Source organism: Panthera pardus, unplaced genomic scaffold, assembly GCF_024362965.1.
Source record: "Panthera pardus isolate Hobbes unplaced genomic scaffold, ASM2436296v1 HiC_scaffold_16, whole genome shotgun sequence".
Classification (NCBI taxonomy): domain Eukaryota; kingdom Metazoa; phylum Chordata; class Mammalia; order Carnivora; family Felidae; genus Panthera; species Panthera pardus.
Window position 1 is genome coordinate 66,524,854 of NW_026526721.1, and position 20,385 is coordinate 66,545,238.

Here is a 20,385-nt window from a genome sequence, read left to right on the forward strand (position 1 = left end):
TTTATGTTTATTTTTGAGAGAGAGAGAGAGAGAGAGAGAGAGAGAGAGAGAAAGAGAGAGAGACCATGAACGAGGGAGGGGCAGAGAGAGGGGGAGACACAGAATCTGAAGCAGGCTCCAGGCTCTGAGCTGTCAGCACAGAGCCTGATGTGGGGCTCGAACTCATGCACTATGAAATCATGACCTGAGCTGAATGAAGTTGGATGTTTAACCTACTGAGCCACTCAGGCACCCCCAATTTATTCTATCTCTTAAGAGTTGCTAATTGTTTATCCTTATTCTTCAGGAATGTGAGGCAAAGTAGAATCTAGTGTCCTGTATAAAGTTTTCTTTTAACCCTATCTATTTAATCTTTATTTCATTGTTTTTATTTTAAATATGATCTCATACTTTTACCCTTTCTTTTGTATTTCTATCCTGTAGGCACCATCCTAATTTAGGCATTTAGTATCCTACATTTAGAGTATCACAAAAATGTTCTTAACAGGTGTCTCTGTGATCTCTCATCCTTACAATTCATTTTGCATATCATGTTGCAAAACTAATCTCCTTAAAATATTACTTTGATATTTTCTCATGTCATAAATCTTCAATATAAAATTCAATATCCTATATCAATTTAAATAACTTCACTTTAAATTCTCATCCATAAGCTAAATTTAAATTTTTAAATATTTTTTTTTAGAGAGAGAGAGAGAGAGAGAGAGAGAATATGCATGCAAGCAGGGGAGGGCAGAGGGAGAGAATCCCAAGCAGGCTCCACACTCAGTGCAGAGCCCAGCACAGGGCTGGATCTCACAACCGCGAGATCATGACCTGAGCCAAAATCAAGATCAGGTGCTTAACCAACTGAACCACGCAGGCACCCCTGTAATCTGAATTTTAATAGTAATATAGGGTTCAAAAGTCAAAGAGAAGTGGTATTTAAAAATCTCCCTCCCACCCTTCCCCATACTTTGTTTCCATCCTTTTGAAAAATAAACATTGTTACTTTCTTATTTATCCTTTCAATTTGTATTTGTAAACAAGCCAAAAAGACATAGTATATTCATTTTTGCTTCCTGTTCTATACATTAGTATAGTATATACATTTCAATATACTTTGCTTGATTCACTGTACTGTGTATCTTGTCTTTCCATTTCATTACATAATCATTACAGTTGTATGTTATTGAAATGCATGCAGTTACTATAATTTATTTAGTATTTCACCAATTAAGGGACCCTTAGTTTGCTACCAGTGTTCTGCCATGTCAAACAATGCTGCAGTGACTAACCTTCATACCTTCCTCATTATAAACGTGTACAGGTAGGGGCGCCTGGGTGGCTTAGTCAATTAAACATCAGACTTTGGCTCAGGTCATGATCTCCTGGTTTGTGAGTTGGAGCCTGCATCAGGCTCTGTGTTGACAGCTCAGAGCTCAGAGCCTGGAGCCTGCTTTGGATTCTGTGTCCCCCCTCTCTCTCTGCCCCCTACCCTGCTTGTGTTCTGTCTGTCTCTCTCTCTCTCAAAAATAAACATTAAATAAATAAACAAACAAACAAATGTGTACCAGTAGATCTGTAAATTCCTAAAATTGGAGCTTCTGAGTCAAAGAGTATATGCCTATCTAATTTTTATAAATTTTCCCAAATTGCTCTCCTTAGAGTTTGCAGCAATTTTCTCTCTTGCTATCAGTAACATACAAACAATGGTTATCTTTTTTTTTTTTTAATTTTTGTAACGCTGGTAAGAAAAGGTCAATGTAGTTTCAATTTATCTTTCACATACGTGATATTGAATATCTTTTCAATTGTTTAAGACCTATTTATTTTTTTCTATAAATCATCTATTCATACAATTTGCCCATTTTCTATAGAGTTGTCATTTTCATATCAATTTTTATTGCCTCTTTATAAATTAAGATTACCCTTTTTTGACCTGAGATCCACATATTTTTCTCATTTTAACTTTGCTTGTGGTATCTCTTGCCTTACAGCAGTTTTTTGCATTCAGACATTTCCTTTGTGGACTTTTTTCTTTATGCTCATTAATTTAAATACAATTGTAATTATCTGCTTTTTAAAGTTTTGGTAGAATTCTCCCATCAAGTCACTTACCCTTTATAATTACTGATTTTGTATTTCATATTGTCTGTAAAGAAAACTATTTTCATCCTAGAAATTTTCTAACAATATTCAATGTAACATACACAAAGATTGTGGCTCTTTAATTAGGCTAGTTAATAGTCAATCTATTTTTCTGTTGTTGTTTTAATTTAGAGAAAGAATGTGTGTGTGTGTCTGTGTGTGTGTCTGTGTGTGTGTGTGTGTGTGTGTACACACGTGCAAGCTGGAGAGGGACGGAGAGAGAGAGGGAGAGAGAATCCCTCAGCAGTGCAGAGCCCAAGGTGGGGCTGGATCCCACAAACCATAAGATCATGACCTGAGTGGAAATCAAGAGTGGGACACTTTACCAACTGAGCTGCCCAGGTGCCCCTTTCTGTTTTGTTTTTTTAAACTTGAACAAAAGTTTTACTGGATTTTAGGGGTTTTAACTTAATTTCTGCTTTTAACTTTATTAGTTACCTCCTCTGCTTTTCTAATTTTTCACTTTTCAATTTTTTTGTGGTAGGTGCTTAATTCATTTATTTCTTACATGTTGCTATACTAAGGTTAAATTTCCCATTGAACTCTGCATTGTATGTATCAGAGCTTTTGATAAATTGTGATTGCATTAATAGTAATTTCCATATGGTAGAGTTTTTTTTTTCTTTTACCAGAGTTATTAATGTTAACTTGTAGCAGAATTAAGTAGCTATAAGTGCTGCTTCATTGTTATTTAAGTCTTTCATGTCTTTATATTTTAATTACTTGACTTGCCAAGGATGGAGAAAAGGAGAATTAAAATACTGTACTAATAATATGTTTCTATCTTTCCTTATATCTGCTGTGTTAAAAATATTCATTTTTAAGACCATTGTTCATGTCTTTTTACCTGAATTCCACTTTGTTTACTATTAATACTACAACTTTTCCTTTTTTGTTTGTTTCTTTGGAATTTTTCTTTTGTATACCTTGGTCTTACCTCTTTAGGAGTAAACTTTTTTAACTGAGGTATAATACAGAATGTCTGTAGAACACCAGAAACCTCCCTCCTGCCTCTCAGCCACTTACTCTCACAAAGGTACCCACTGTTCTGACTTTTAACCATAAATTAGTTTTGTGAGTTTTGGACTCTCATATGAATGGAAACATGCAGTATTTACTTCTTTTCTTTCTAATTTTGCTCAACATTACGTATATGATATTCAGTCACATTGAATGATTTTTAGTTCTGTGTGATACTCCATTAAATGAATATATCTATGCATTTTATTGTTGCTGCACATTTAGGTGGCTTTCAATTTGGGGTTATGTTATGACCAATCTTGTAAAATATTTATTGCAAATATAAACTCATTTTTGTTGTACATGTTTCTGGGAGTGAAGCCTGGGGGTCATAGGGTATGTTTATGTTCAGCTTCAGTAAATACTACTGAGTTTTCTAAAATGATTGCACCAATTTTACTTCCATTAACAGTATAAAAGTTTTATTTGTTCCACATACATCTTTCTCTCAGTAACATATTTAGTTTTCTTTTTAGAGGTCTTGCATACCTTTCATTAGATTTATTCCTTGGTATTTGGTGTTTTTATACGTCATAATTTTTTAATTTTTTTCTTATTGTTTGTGACTAGGTTATAAAAATACAATTAATTTGTGTATATTGATGTCATCCAGAAAACTTGATAAATTCCAATAATTTATAAATTCTTTTGGATTGTCTATCCAATTATGCCTACTGTTAAAAGAGCAGTTCTATTCTTATTTCTAAAGGAAGAAATTAACTTGGACCTCCAATATAATGTTGAATATATGTGGTATTAGCAAACATCTCTTATTTCCAGTCTCAGGCATGTCTTTCAATATCATAATTAATTATGGTAATTATTGTAGGCTTTTAGTAGACATCTTGCTTTTAGACTTTTGCCTCTGATGTTTTTTTATTATGTTAGGGTAGATCTGGAAACACCACCAAGACACTTTTTCTTTTTGTTTTGTTTTGTTTTGTTTGTTTGTTTTGCAAGGCAGAGTCAGGACTTTGCATGTCATAAGGTAGATTACTTCAAAGCAACAAGGCTTTGACTACTTTTGTATTAGGATACTTGGGACAGAAATGATTGGCTGTGATAAGATTCACTTATCACTTCAGTGCCTTATTTGAGACTGGTTTGCTGGGCAGGGCCCACTCTTCTTTAGTAGCAGCCTTAAATCATATTCACAGTTGAGGAATGATTTTTTTTTTCCTTATAACAACTTTTTAGTCATTTTATGTTTGTTAAAATACATGAAATCTATCCTTCTGGGAACAGTGCCAACAAAGTTTATTTTATCTTAAGAAAATTAGAAATAATATTTGATTATTCCATTCATTTCCCATGAAAAAATAAAAATAATGGTGTTGCATTAAAGGGTCTTTCTAAGCCCACAAAGGAGAATGTACCCCATGCCATTCCTAGAATACCACAGCAACACATATACATAAAACTACATTCTGAAATCTCTTCCTATTGTAGGAATTGCTTTATTTAATCTAGATTATCAGGAGAGGTATTGTTAGGGTAAATGCAGACTTTTCAGTCCAATCTCATAAAACTAAAACGTAACCCAAAAAAGCACATTTAAGACTTTAATGGTAGTTTAAATCTCATGAAGCCTATTATCTCTAAAGGCAGAAAAGAATGAAAATATAAACAGTGAAAATGTTTAGATAACTTATAAAGGGCAGAATCAATATGTGTAATAAAGGGAAACCAGAAAATAATAATACATCTGACTTCTGAAAAATTAAGAAAAGCAGCCATGCCTTCTAATGTCTCCTTGATTCACATACTAAAAAAACTAGATCTGATTAATAATGTCAATTATTATGTTTGTATCTGGGTATATCTCCCCTTTTTCATATATATGTAGCATTTAAGAGCCAATACTATTCTTGTCTTTTTTTTTTCCTTAATGCAATGGTTCTCAAACATAAGCCTATATGAGAATGATGTGAACATTTTGTTAAAACACAGATTGCTGAGTGCCAAAGATTCTAATTGGGCACTGAGTGTCTAGAGTGGGGCCTGAAATTTTGCAAAGCAAGGTCCCAGGTGATGCCAATGCTTCTGGTCTCTGGACCACTTGAGAACTATGGCTCTGTGAAAAATTTTTAAATATTTTTTCAATAGTTACACTTACCCTCTCAGTATGTATTTTGTGATCTCAAACCTTAACCCCTTCAAAGTCTGATAAAAGTAGATTAGAACATTGATGCAAAGAGCTGAGTAATGATGGCTGGTAATTAGGCAAGCCAGAGACCAGTAATAATTTTATAATTCTGATTTTCTACATGGATCTCAAACTCCCTTTTAGCTCAATAAACTGCAAGTAAAATAGTGCAAAGTTTAAGTCTATTAAATATTTATTTGAGGACAATGAGAACAGAATAGGAATTCAGAGCTGAAAGAATCTCAGTGAGCCAACCAGAATGCTGATGTTCTTAACTTCCAGGATACTATAGCCATTTCATATTATTTATTCATTCACCCAACTATTTAACAGGTAATTTTCAGTATGTGTAGTTATGTAGATATTATGCTATCTATCCCTGGAGAATAAACTAATGAACAAAATAACATACTCCATGCCAAATAGACCTGACAGTGTATCTGCAGAAACCAACATTAAACTAATAATTTTACCAATAGTCAGCTGTTTTTCCTTAAAGCTGTGTAACCATTTTTCACTCACCAGGTAAGGCTGTGCAGTTTGTGTACTGCATAAACATACCTTCCAAGGGGATGAACAGGAACATTCAGCCCTAGCTCCACTTACCTGGAACAGAACTGCAATCCCTCAAGGAAATAGACGCCTTTTCTTTGGACAAAGAGTTGAAAACTACCCAAGCCTTCAACTGTAGGGTTATATCTGCCCACAAGATGTGCATTTGTCTAATTTTTATTCCTTAAAGGTGTGTCTTTAAAAATTACTTGCTCAGATGAACATCTTTTTCTAGGCTAGCATCGGGTTCTAATATTCCTGCTACCTCTACAGCCATCAATCCTCATAATTCTCACTGTCCACAGTATACAATAGACTTACTATGCTATCAAGTTCAAGTTAAGGCTAGGGTGATAGAATTATTTATCGTTATTAAAATATGTTACTTTAGGTTTCTTTAGTAAAGATATCTTTATCAAAATTTCATAGAGGCTAACATCACAAAAACTAACAAAGAAGCAACCAGCTCTGTTGTTCTCAAACTGGAGTTAGAACTAGGTCTTATAGCCTACATTGAATTCTTGTTCTGCACAGTTCTACATTTCTAGAAACCCAGTACATCCTCCAAAGAAGAAAGCTTCTTCCATTCAAATAGTCCTCTGTTAGGGCAGTGCCAAAACACCCAGATAAATGCACAAAATAGAGACCCTTCCAGATAGTTATCATGCAATTCACCCCTTAGATAAAACTTCTGGGTTCACCTGGGCTAAGAAATTATATGCCAATAGTTTTTATTCCCTTCCTTTAGGACTTGCTACCAGAACTCCTGAGGCAGCACCAGGCTTTTATAGGAATGAAATACCAGCTGTGAGACAGAGGAATCAAGTACATCACTTGCCAGGTGAAAGTGAAAATCTCTTTTGTGAACAAACAAGTTTTTCATATCTCTACAATTTTCTGGACTTCACAATTTGTCTCAAAAGCTTTATTCCTATCTGTGCTGAAAATACAGGTCCCTCGTGGTGAATGAAGACAAATTTCCCTGAAGTAATAAAACCATGGACACTGACTTCATTCAATACAAAACAGGAATTGTTAGGGCTTTTGTGAAAGACTTTGAAATGTTCTATAGAATTTTGATAATGTTGTTTTTCTGCTTTAAACCTGAATACTTTTATCATACCTATAAGAAAATATGAGGGGAGCAACAGAGAATTCAGGGAAACTTAAGAGCCAAAAAGTAGAGTGGTTTTGTAAAAATTCTCCTAATTCTTCATAATACAATTAAGTATTTTCTATGATCAGAAACTACTGTGATGAACCCTGAAACTCCACCAAAGAATTGCCTCAAAGGGGCAATGTTCTCTCAGAAATAGCAGAAAGGAAGGTCTTATAATTTGTTTTAAGCAGAGCCATTGAATATTTGATACTGCTCAGAGAGACCAAATCAAAATCAAACACAGGTTGTACAGCTTCCTTAAATTAGGCATTCATTACAAAATGGTTGTGACCAGATTTGCAATTTAAGAAGCATAAATTACTAATATTCTAGAATCCAAATAAGTCAGTAACCAAGGATCCTAAAAATAGTTGTAACCCATAATTTTCCAAACAGTAACTTACTTTTTTCTTATGTAATACAACACCCCTGTGATAGGCCTTTTTCTGAGGAGAAAACTGATGGTCAGAGTATTTAAGTAATTAGATCTGGAATTCTAATTTGGTTACATTTGGTTGTAAAGCCTATGCGTTTTCCTGGTTTCATTAATAAAATGAAAAAAAGAAATATGAAAATTGCAAAAAACTAATCACAACTGAAATTAAAATATAAGCAAGCAGTGACAAAATTGCTATGAAGAGAATGTTTTAACAAAGAAATTCAAAAGAACTTAAGAAATATACGTTGCATGAAACATTAGAAATATAGTTTACCATTTAAGTTCCAGGAAAAACTAGATACAAAAATGGTTTTTAGTTTTATAGTGCATAAAATCAACAAATTATCACATTTGAATTTATCAAGCCTTGTTTGCTAAAAATTGTAATCAATGTTGGTATAGTACTTTAAAGCAAACAAAGTATTTTTCATATGTATTATCTTATTCAATCCTACAGCAACTCTGAAGAAATTATGACTAAGGAAAAATTTCATAACTTGCTCAAGATAACCCTGCTAGTAATAAATGACTTAGTCTAAACCAACTCATATCTTCAGACTTCAAGTTCCTCTGATCCCAAATTATTTGTCCTCCTATTATGTGCTTTTTAAAAAAGTATGTTGAAGAAACTAGTTCTCTCTGGGATTTATAATTCAAGGTAGATAAGAACAGAAGTAAAGTTTCCCAATCTTTTAACTCTCATTCATACAACACTAATAACAAGTTACTGATTCATTAACACTGTCCAGACAGAAATAGGATATATATATTGATATTGTAAGAAAAATGAAGTCATGACGTTAAACATTTTTTTATGCTGAGGAAAATTCTAATAAAGATACTTCTTTGCCTGGATATGCCTTAGCAACTTCCTAAAAAGGTGAGGGCAGGGGGAGTAACATAGAGGCATGTAGGCCTTTCAGTGCTCTACCATGGATGGTGACTCCAACATTGTGCATATGTTTGAACTGTACCTATATACATAGCAGGTATTTTTGTTTTATCTGTTTCTGGCTTAGGGAAGATACAGACAAATGAAATTTGTTACTTTGTTCCAACTAGTCAGTGAATGAATCAATACACAGATAAATTTTATAAACATTTCAATCTAAACAACTTTTAATTTATTATTAGATTTATTTATTTTGCAGAAGGCATCTAGGCCACACAAGTGGTATCTTCTGTATCATACATATATCATACATATTATGTTGCTTACTGGAAAGGGCATAGCTTTGGAGTCAGAGAAATTTGAACTTACCTGTCATTTCCTACCATGATATCTTTAGCCAACTTATCAAATAGAAATCTTTCATTGGAAATCAAAAAGTCAATCCAGTTGTTTCTAACCGAGAAACAACTAATCAAAACCTTTAATTAGAAATTTCTAGCCTATCTCTGTATTTTATTTCCCATTAAAGTAGGCCACATTCAGACTGACTCAGGGTTTGTTTTGTTCCAAAAATTTTGATTCAGCTGTGGAATTAAGGACCTGAGAGGTTCTTTTTTTTTTTTTTTTTAATTTTTTTTTAATGTTTATTTTTGAGAGAGAGAGAGAGAGAGACAGAGTATAAATGGGCAAGGAGTGTAGAGAGAGGGAGACACAGATTCTGAAGCAGGCTTCAGGCTCCAAGCTGTCAACACAGAGCCTGACATGGACTGTGAGATCATGACCTGAGCCAAGTTGGATGCTTAACAAACTGAGCCACTCAGGCACCCCAAGAGGTTCTTTTTTTTTATGTGTTATTGTTTCAAGTGTTTACTTAAATTCCATTTAGTTAATATATAGTATAATATTAGTTTCAGGTGTACAATATAGTGATTCAGCACTCCCATGCCACACTCATGCTCATCACAAGTGTATTTCTTAATCCCCATCACCTATTTTACCCATCCCCCTGCCCACCTTTCCTCTGGTAACCATCAGTTTGCTCTCTATAGTTAAGAGTTTGTTCTGAGAGTTGAGGCCAATACAACATATCTCTGATGAGCCAGGCTGCTCTTTCCATTGACTTTGACTTGAATTAGGAGTTAGGAAAAAAGCATGTGAATATAACAAGTGATTGAAGGATTTGATACATCAATGATGCATGAAGCCCCCTAGTTAAAATAGTATTGTAGTGCCTGAAGTTCTGTTCTTATTTAGGCCTGAACATACTACCTCATTCTGGCATAAGCTACGGTAAGCTATCAGACTACTCCACCTATTATTGTAACTGAGCCTGGAGGCAGAAATTCTAGAATAGAGATAAATAGTCTTGCAAAAGTTTATAATCTGGTGCTGTTCTAGGCCATCACCTGAACTTTAGGGCTGAATTTATATATATTACTATGTATTTTGCCATCAGTCAATTATTTCATTCATTTGCATCGTCTTTGGTCTCTTATGCCATCCTACCTGATATTTTCTAGGTAAGTCAGAGGTGATAGATGTGATTAGGTGAGTGAGTAACCCTTTCTGTGGGGATAATTTTCTATGAATTTTTTAAATTTAGTTTTATTGAGATATAATTTATATAGGATAAAATTCAATTTTTTAGTGTACATTCATGAATTTTCTGGGTTTTTTTTTCAAAAGTGTATGCCATAATATGTTAAAGGGACAAGAATTTCCTGGCAATTTGCCCAGAACCTAACAGAATTAAGATAATAAGAAATCAAACTGTTCTAAGTCTAACACTTGGTGCAGCAATAGTCCCTGCCCTGCAGGTGGATTACCTATGTCACTATTTGCTGTGTTACTGTCAGTGAGCCAAGATGAGCAGTTTTTCAAAGTGTGAAGGATTAAAAATAGTACTCTAGAATAGAACGCACAACATGATTTAAAGAGATTTTCATGGAAAATAAGCCCATTATGAATTAAGTGTATGGCATTACTATTGAAAAGAGCAGTGGAGTCTTAGGAAGTACTACTGTGCAGAGCAAACAAATAATAGTGCTATATACAATTGGAGACTATCCCAATGTGCAATGTTTAATCCTAGGTACCAGATTTTAAATACGACACATTGCCCAGACAAGTCATTTCTGATATAAAATACCACAGAGAAACAATATTTTCTTGTCAACTAATAATGAAATTAATAGCTAACACTGAATTCTTATTAGATACCACACCATGCTAAATGCATTACACATATTCACTTAATTAATGCTGATAGAGATCCCTATGAAGTAGGGACTATAATTATTTCCATTTTACAGAGAAAGTGAAACATACTCTTCCTGAGATTAAGTAACTACTACCCCAGCTTCACTCACTCACCTGGCAAATGGTTGAGTCATGATATGAATCCAGGTCACTTGTGTTCTGGATCACTGGGCTTTGCTTCATCTAAAAAACAGGAAACCTGCATAGGAGAAAAGCAAAAAGTCTTCATGGAGCTTTACAGAGGGGAAAAAAGACCAATTAAAATTTAGAAAATGTAAGATTGAAAATAGAGATGACAAAATTTGTTTTTTTTTTTTTTTACTTAACTCAAAGGAACCAAAAGCACCGGTTAACTTGAAAATGAATATAATAATCAATTTTTAAAGATCATGAAAGTGTTATGAATATCTATGTATCTATCTGTAACTGTATATACATCTAATTTAACAACTAGGACAAATGGTGTCTCATATGAAAAATCTAGGGTGCATCTCAGGAAATACTTCTTGTGGAAGGTTCCTGAATAGGTTAATGTTCATAAAACCATAAAATGTTATTTCTCAAAATGTGATCTACCAACCTCTTTGCATCAGTATCACCATCTTAAAATAAAAATTCCTGCCTATCTGTTCGGAGTACCTGGAGATGGCCCCTAAGTCTCTGCAGAGGCTTTAAGATCTGACATATGAGAGCAAGAATCATTTATTCTTTATTGCTCTAGAGGCCGGAACTGGGACAATTATAAATGGTAAAGGAAAATAGTTTGAGCTCACATAGAAGGAAATTTTGTAGCAATATAGCAACCCCAAATTGGATTTTTTTTTCTACCTTTAAAGGTTTCAATCAGAACTATTCAAACAGATAGGATATCAAGAATGTTGTAGGAGAAATACTTTCATTGAATAGGATATTTGACTAGATGACCTCTAAGATTCCTGGGAGCCAAGATTCTCTTTCTCTCTTTTTTGTGTAATGTGCTAAGCCAGTGAGTCGTGAGAAGTTTCTATTTACCATTTTCTCCGCAGTGCATATGCTTTAGCTTAGAGAACAGTAAAAATGTACCAATTCAGAGAGGCACATTCCCAGGGGAACATTGCAAAGGTTTTTATCCTGTACATTTGCAAGACTAAAGGCCTGTTACTACCTCTTGCCTTATTCATCTTCCGACCCAAATTCCTCAAATGTTCATGTGTAACATATTTCTCTAACACTTGAACATACTTTCTCTGCTTAGCCTTCTTCAGCGTAATTCTTCACCGCCTACCTTCTGACTTTATTGGCTTTTTTTCAACATTCATTCAGCAAACACTTATTGTACACCTACTCTATGTCAATAATTTATTAGGTATTGGGAATACAACCTCCCATCTTTGGAGAACTCAGTTTCAGGAAGTTAATGGATAGTAGCATTAAAAAAATCAAGTGTAATAAAATGTGTTAAGTGTTATAAAGGAAATGTGCACAAGATGCTATGAAAGTAAAGATAATGGCACCAGATGAAACCTTAAATTTGAGGCTGCATTCAAAAAGGAGGTGATTTCTGAGCTGTCTTGGAGGACAAGTAAGAATTTACTAGTTGTCTGGACACTAAGAGCCTGGACACTAAAGAGCCCCTCCCCCCACAAAAAAAGTTTATTTGGGCAAGTGAAGAGAATCATTCTGTGCATGAATAATTATTAACATTGTTATTAAACTTCCCTAATTAATCCCACCAAATCATTCCCTTTCACTCCTTCAGTTATACTATTGAAATTGGGGTTTGTGAACTCCAGTTTTCAGGCTTTCTACAGGAAACCAAAAAGACAGGTAATAAAATGGAGGGGAGAATCTAAAAACATGGAGGAGATTTGGAAGACAGACTAAGTTAGATACTAGAATATACAATTCATAATATACAAGTGAATTTTCCATCAAAAAGAAGAGTAGAAAGTGGGAAGGCATGTGACATTGTGGTCATTGTCCTCCTGTATGCATCTGGGCTTATGACCAATAAGCAGGGACTGTTCGACTTTTTGAAAACATCATTGTAATTTATTTAAAGTAATTAATACTATATAGATATGTTGAAATACCCTATTTAAAAATAAAATTGAAACAATTGACATAAATTATGAAACCAATCCTTACATTAGTTATTAAAAAATTAAATGAAAGAGTAGTGAACACACCCCACTCCTTCACTTCATCTGAATTAGGAATTTACAAAATATATTTGCAATCTCTTCTGAAGCATATTACATATATTTAGTTTGCCATATTTTGATATAAATAAATTTTTGCTTGTGCTAATTCTAAACCCAAATTACTAAAATTTGATTTACTGATTGCCCCTTAATCTCTTTATTTTTTATTTTTTGGAAAGAGAGTGAGAGAACACACGCATGCAAGTGGGGGGGGGAAGGGCAGAGGAAAAGAGAACCCCAAGCAGGCTCCTTGCTCAGCCCAGAGCTGGGCTGGATTCCATGACCCTGAAATCATCACCTGAGCAGAAATCAAGAGTGGGTTCCTAATGGGCTGAGGCCTCCAGGAGTCCCTGCCCCTTAATCTTAATAGAATTATTTTTAATGTTTTATCATAGCAACAATTGCCAGCTGCTATTATTTTTATTAAAATGATAATACTTAGATTTCCTTTTACAAGTAGTTCAACATGGCATCTAATAATAAGCAAACCACAGCCCAAGGACCAAATCCAGCTTGCCACTTATTTTGTTATGACTTGTGAAATAAGAATGGGGTTTTAATTTTTGTTAAATTTTTTTTTTAATATTTATTTATTTTTGACAGAGAGACAGCATGAGTGGGGGAGGGGCAGAGAGAGAGGGAGACATAAAATCCGAAGCAGGCTCCAGGCTCTGAGCTGTCAGCACAGAGCCCGACACGGGGCTCAAACCCACAGACCAGGAGATCATGACCTGAGTTGAAGTCAGACACTCAACCGACTGAGCCACCCAGGCGCCCAAGAATGAGGTTTTAGTTTTTAAATGATTGGTTGAAAAAAAAATCAAGAGATAAATATTTCAGGACACATAAAAATATATTTAAGTTTGTATTACATTTAGATTTTCTAAAACCTATTATAAAACGTATCGCAATCATATTCCATCAGAAACATTAAAGATCGTATTCAGAATGTTATTTATTTGATGGATAAGATTAAGCTACAAATTGAATAAGGGATTTTTTTTTTTCAAACTTATAGGTGGCAAAATTCAGAAATTTGTGAGCCAGGTTTTCTGATTTTAAATGGAGTATTCTTTCTACTTCATCATCCTGCATCTTTATTGTAAAATAACTTTCTGGAGCACCTGGGTGGCTCAGTCCATTGAGCATCAGACTGTGGGTTTTGGCTCAGGTCGTGATCTCACCATTTGTGGGTTAGAGCCCCATGTCAGACTCTACATTGGCAGTGTAGAGCCTGCTTGGGATTCTCTCTCATTCCCTCTCTCTCTCTGCCCTCCCCGTTCGTGCATGCTCTCTCTCTCAAAATGAATAAACTTTAAAAATAAATTAAAAAATAAATAAAATAGCTTTCCTATTTGTAAAGAAAAATCACTTAGAGGGTATAATTGATGACATCAACTAGACTCTTCAAGTCTTAAGTGACAGAAAAGATGTATAACATGATTTCTTTTATGCATTCTTTTTGTAATAACATGCATTCTAGTTAAATATTTTGAGATACCCAGTGTAAAATTTTTATTAACAAATAATGAGGAAATTTTTAAAATAAATTACAGGTGTTTTCTTGGTTTATTCAAATATTTTCTGATAGCTTGTTTATAATATAATTCATTTTCAAATATTTTTTTATTTTCAAAATTTTCTTATCTATTGAATTTAACATTGTACTAGTCAATATTGAAGTCATTTCATCTGCCACTTCCATGGCAAAATTTCCTTGAGCATATCATATATACATCTATAAAATAGAATTTTCTATTTCAAAAAAATATTGACAGGTTTTACCATCTGTTTTTACTCTTATCAGTTATTTATGACAGGAGCTCATACATTTGTTGCCATATTTCTTTACCTATTAGATTTATCCACCATGGATTTTTGGTCCTTCCCAAATTAAACAAAAAATCACTTCTAATGCCACATATGAAAAAAAACTATGCAAAGATATACTGAATTATCTACTATAAGAACAATTGCTTTTGTCATGTTTCTGTTTGCATATTAAACAATTACTACTGAATGACAACAAACTAACATCAAACAATATTTCTGCTTCTATACATGCTCACTAAATATAATGCTCATTAGGATTTAATAATTATATATAAGACATACTGTTCCCCCACACTCCTCTTTAATTTTATATAATTAACAACTGCCTTTTTCCTTTTTCTGTTGTTTCAGTTAAAGGATCAAGAAAGTTAAGTCTGCCAACAGATCTTAAGGCTGATCTTGGTATGGTATGCCAACAATTTTAAGTTTTCTTATATTCATTTGGCTGAACATTTTTACCAACCAGTCCATGAATAACAAGTTTCCTAGATGGCAGTGTTTGATGAATTTCCAAAAAGGCTTTCTTAAAAATCACCAAACAGTTCTGTTGGCAGCATTCAACATTCTGTTTGTTAACAATCATTTTACAAAATTGTGTTTTATAAATCATCACACACCTAGATATATAATGTTTCATTTATTTTTAGCATGAAAATGTTTTTGAACAACGAATAATCATGCATATGATCCCTACCCTTTGTGAAAGTAATCATGTAAATGAGTATCATTCTTTCCTGGAATTATTTTCCCTATTCTGTATATTAATATTATTTAGAATTAATGCTATTTAATAACAAAAAAAATGTATGGCACATTAAAAAAATGGAGCCCTGGCTTTTTTTTATTATTATTATTATTTTAGAAAAGTTACAGAAAATTTGATTCACTTTTAGTTTATTTTTTTTGTGGTGGTCACAGCCTTTTTCATGATTCAAACTGAAATAAATAAGGCTTTTATTAAATAGGCCTTCAGAACTTTTATCTACTTGTTCTGGCATAGGTTTTTTTTTTTTAATTTAATTACCTTTATTTTTATCTCCTTTATTCTAACTTAAAGCCATACCATTAAGTCCTACTAATGTCATGGGTAAAATAACAAAATATAATAATTAGTCTCTGCATTATTTTTTAGAGTTTACAAAACTGCTTCACATACATTATTTTACTTGATTGTCTAGAGCATATTCACATAGCTCACCTCATTGTATCTAAATTAAATAACTGTTAGACAACAAATAGCTTATTACATTTAAAATCTAGTTACATATAATCTTGTATGAATTCAATTAACTCATGTTTTTTAAATGCAAGGCACTAACATATTAGGTATTACTAATAGTTCAATATTAACGAAATTGTTGTGAATTGGTATTATACCATTGTAATTAACATCAGAAGAAGAATTAACATTATAGTTCCATTTATTGACTTCCTACAGTGTCAGATACTATAGGATTTGGACATATTACCCAAGATAGTGTAGTTGATATTGTTCCCACTTTACAAATGGAGTAAGGTGATTCCCGGCCCACTTCTATATTTATTGGTAAAAGCAAAGAAAGCTCTTGGTTATAATTCTAGTCTGGAGATCATTTAGCATAGTTACTATTAATATAATAAACAATTTCTACAAATGTTAGTCTCTCAAAATCTCCAGTTATCTCCCTCCCAATAGCTTCATTCTCACTATTCTCTCACATACTTTAAGCAAAGGTGAATTATGGAAACTCATAAAATTGTCAAGTGCTTGTCAGTTTACTAAAAGATTTTTTGCATTTAAAAGGATTCATAATAAAACTTCATTAAATTTCTACCTCTAAGTATACTGTCAATGTAATTTCATTTAAAAAATGAAATTTCCAGGAAAAAAAATCATAGGGCTTCTGAACAAGGAAAATTGTAAATTCTTCCACATAAAACCTTGGCTTTAAAATATACCTGGGTTGCTTGTAACATACTTTAGGAAGAGTATTTTCCAGTAATATATAATCCATTAGTGAAGGAGGAACATGTTTAAGAAGCTATTGTAGTAGGCCAAATGAAGGCCTAAAGTAGAATAACAACAACAACAACAACAACAACAACAACAACAACAACAAAAATGGAGAAGCAGTCACCATGGGAAACTTTACAACTGATGAGATTATAAACAGTGGGTAGAACAAGGTTGGTAATGCATAGGACATAGAAGTAATCAAGAATGACTACAAAATGTTGAGAATAGCTTTCATGGAGAATGCCTGGTTTGAGAGGAAAGGAGAATGAGTTAGAGTGCTACAGGGACATCCATTTTAACCATTCAGTGAGCAGTTAGAAACTAATAACATTTATCTATATCAAGGTATTAGTGATGGTGTATATGAGCTATTTAGTGAAGACAAAGGGAAAAACAATGCATTGGAGAGCTGTAGATACTAGTGTAACTTCTTTGTTATAATAATCCTTAACTAAAGAACAGTATAACAGTAACAGTAAAATAATAATAAGAGCAGTAAAAACCTCATACATTGTATATTAATGCAGTTAGAATCCTTAAGTAGTTAGCATTTTATGACATATCTGCCAGATTTCATGGCCAATTGCTTTACACCTAACATTTTTACATTTAATGAAAAGCTATCTTGTTTCTCATTTTTAACCAAAAATAGACCTTTCTCTTTCCTGACAATATTTTGAATTAAAAACTTAAAAATGGTGTGCCTGGGTGGCTCAGTCAGTTAAGCATCAGACTCTTGATAATGGCTCAGGTCGTGATCTCAGGGTTTGTGAGATGGAGCTCTGTGTTAGCTTCTGCATTCACAACGCGGAGCCTGCTTGGGATTCTCTCTCCCTCTATCTCTACCCCTCTCCCACTCTCGCTCTCCCTGTCTCTCTCAAAATAAATAAATAAACATTTTTTTTAAACCTAAAAATGGGAGCACCTGGGTAGCTCACTTCATTGAGCATCCAACTTCCGCTCAGGTCATGATCTTGTGGTCCATAGGCTCAAGCTGGAGTCGGACTCTGTGCTGACAACCTAGAGCCTAGAGCCTGCTTTGGATTCTGTGTCTCCCTCTCTCTCTGCACCTCCCCTGCTTGCACTCTGTCCCTCTCTCTCAAAAATAAAATATACATTAAAAAAAATTTTTAATTATAACTAAAATTAAGAAAACCAAAAAATGAATTTTATAGAATTCAAGCCTTGAATGTACATAATTCAGGGACTGGCTGATAATATTATGAATATATTGTTGTATATGCACCATAGGATATTATAAATGAAACACAGGCCCCCATAAGCCCTTAAAAAATATCTACTACAAGATGATCTCCAGCCAATGAAAAGATGCACAGAGAGGCCATGCTCAAAGAAATATAGTGATTATTTAATTTATTTAAGTGTAAAGCTACAAACAACAGTGGCAAATTGGTGGTAATAGGAGAACAAAGACAAGTAGAGGAAGAAGCATTACACTAATTTCACTTTTCATAAGGGGAAATAAATTGTTATTATGCATAGATAACAACTTAAGAAGAAGAATAAATCCTCAAGATAACCACTAGAAAAAAGGTAAAATACCCTAAAATGTCAAAAATTAAAAGGATAAAACATATAAAACTAAACAAGAAAACACAGACAATATAGTAAAAGTGTCTACAAAAAGCAGCAGCAGAAGATACAACCCACTATAAAAGTGACAGAGTAGAACAGAGTCTGTTCTAATTCTCCATTTTGAGACCAGTGTCTTTTAATTCTCCATTTTGAGACTCAGGACTGCCCTGACCCTAGCTTTCTACCTTTTGAAAACATCAAGAATATTGTCTTTGCAACAACTTTTTACTAGAGCCAGTCATTTGTCATGCATGGAATGGGGGTCATACTCAGATTGTTCTTAACCAAAATAACCACAAAGTTTATATCTATAGGAAGAATGGGAGCCAGTGGGTAAACTGGCTCATGAACTCCAGGCACACAATAAACACATCGCAGATGCTTATTTGTCTTTCAAGAGTGACTACATTGGTATTTTCAGGAGCGAGAAAGATGGTGTCTGGAAGCTAACCCTGGTGAATTAATTATGCTGCCATTTTTGTGACGTGGTCCCCTCTAGAGAACAAATATGCTGTGGATAGTGAAGCACAGTTCATTTCTGTTTATTACTTGAGTATGAAAATGCCAAGTGAGTAAGCAAACATATTAGAAGCTAATTCATTCAATGGTCCTCAGTTTGGACTGGCATATCAACAATATTTTGCTGGCATCAGGATTATGTGACTTCAAATGCAGAGTGCTTCTGCATACATTGAAGATGTGAATGAAAACCAACAAGTAGCTAGAACAAACTCCTAAAATTTGTATGGAACCAGAAAAGACCCCAAATAGCCAAAGCAATCTTGAAAAAGAAAACCAAAGCAGGAGGCATCACAATCCCAAACTTCAAGCTATACTACAAAGCTGTAATCATCAAGACAGTATGGTACTGGCACAAAAACAGACACTCAGATCAATGGAACAGAATAGAGAACCCAGAAATGGATCCACAAACATATGGCCAACTAATCTTTGACAAAGCAGGAAAGAATATCCAATGGAATAAAGACAGTCTCTTCAAGTGGTGCTGGGAAAACTGGACAGCAACATGCAGAAAAATGAACCTGGATCACTTTCTTACACCATACACAAAAACTCAAAATGGATGAAATATCTGAATGTAAGACAGGAAGCCATCAAAATCCTCGAGGAGAAAGCAGGCAAAAACCTCTTCGACCTTGGCCACAGCAGCTTCTTACTCAACACATCTCTGGAGGCAAGGGAAACAAAAAAATGAACTATTGGGACCCCATCAAAATAAAAGCTTCTGCACAGGGAAGGAAACAATCAGCAAAACTAAAAGGCAACCGACAGAATGGGAGAAGATATTTGCAAATGAAATATCAGATAAAGGGTTAGTATCCAAAATCTATAAAGAACTTACAGAACTCAACACCCAAAAAACAAATAATCCAGTGAAGACATGGGCAAAAGACATGACTTTTCCAAAGAAGACATCCAGGTGGCCAACTGACACATGAAAAAATGCTCAACATCATTCGTCATCAGGAAAATACAAATCAAAACCACAATGAGATACCACCTCACACCTGTCAGAATGGCTAACATTAACAACTCAGCCAACAGCAGATGTTGGCGAGGATGCAGAGAAAGAGGATCTCTTTTGCATTGTTGGTGGGAATGCAAGCTGGTGCAGCCACTCTGGAAAACAGTATGGAGGTTTCCTCAAAAAATTAAAAATAGAACTACCCTACAACCCAGCAATTGCACTACTAGGTATTTACTCAAAGTATACAAAAATACTGATATGAAGGGACACATGCACCCTGATGTTTAAAGCAGCATTATCAACAATAGCCACATTATGGAAACAGCCCAGATGTTCATCAACTGATGAATGCGTGAAGAAGATGTGGTATATATGTGCAATGGAATGTTACTTGGAGATCAAAATGAATGAAATCTTGCCATTTACAACAAAGTGGGTAGAGCTAGAGTGTATTATGTAAGTGAAAATAAGTCAGTCAGAGAAAGACAGATATCATATGATTTCACTTATATGTGGAATTTAAGAAACAAAACAGATGAACATATGGGAGAGGGGAAAAGAGAGAGGGGACCAACCATGAGAGACTCTTAAAGGTAGAGAACAAACAGGGTTGATACAGAGAGGTAGGTGGAAGGGTGGGCTATATGGGTGATGGATATTAAGGAGGACTACTTGTTATGATGAGCACTGG

At 34.1% G+C, this 20,385-nt stretch overlaps 1 protein-coding gene across 7 annotated transcripts in view; it reads left to right on the forward strand.

Moving 5' to 3' along the window:
• STXBP5L (syntaxin binding protein 5L) overlaps positions 1-20,385 on the forward strand; it is a 379,589-nt gene that overhangs the window by 304,698 nt on the left and 54,506 nt on the right. For 5 of the 7 annotated variants that reach the window (XM_019448501.2, XM_019448499.2, XM_019448504.2 and 2 more), the window contains one exon: positions 6,597-6,689. The exons of the other annotated variants lie outside the window; for them this stretch is intronic. In XM_019448501.2, coding sequence (XP_019304046.2) covers positions 6,597-6,689 — 93 coding nt within the window. The remainder of the gene's footprint in view (positions 1-6,596; positions 6,690-20,385) is intronic. 7 annotated transcript variants of the gene reach the window in all.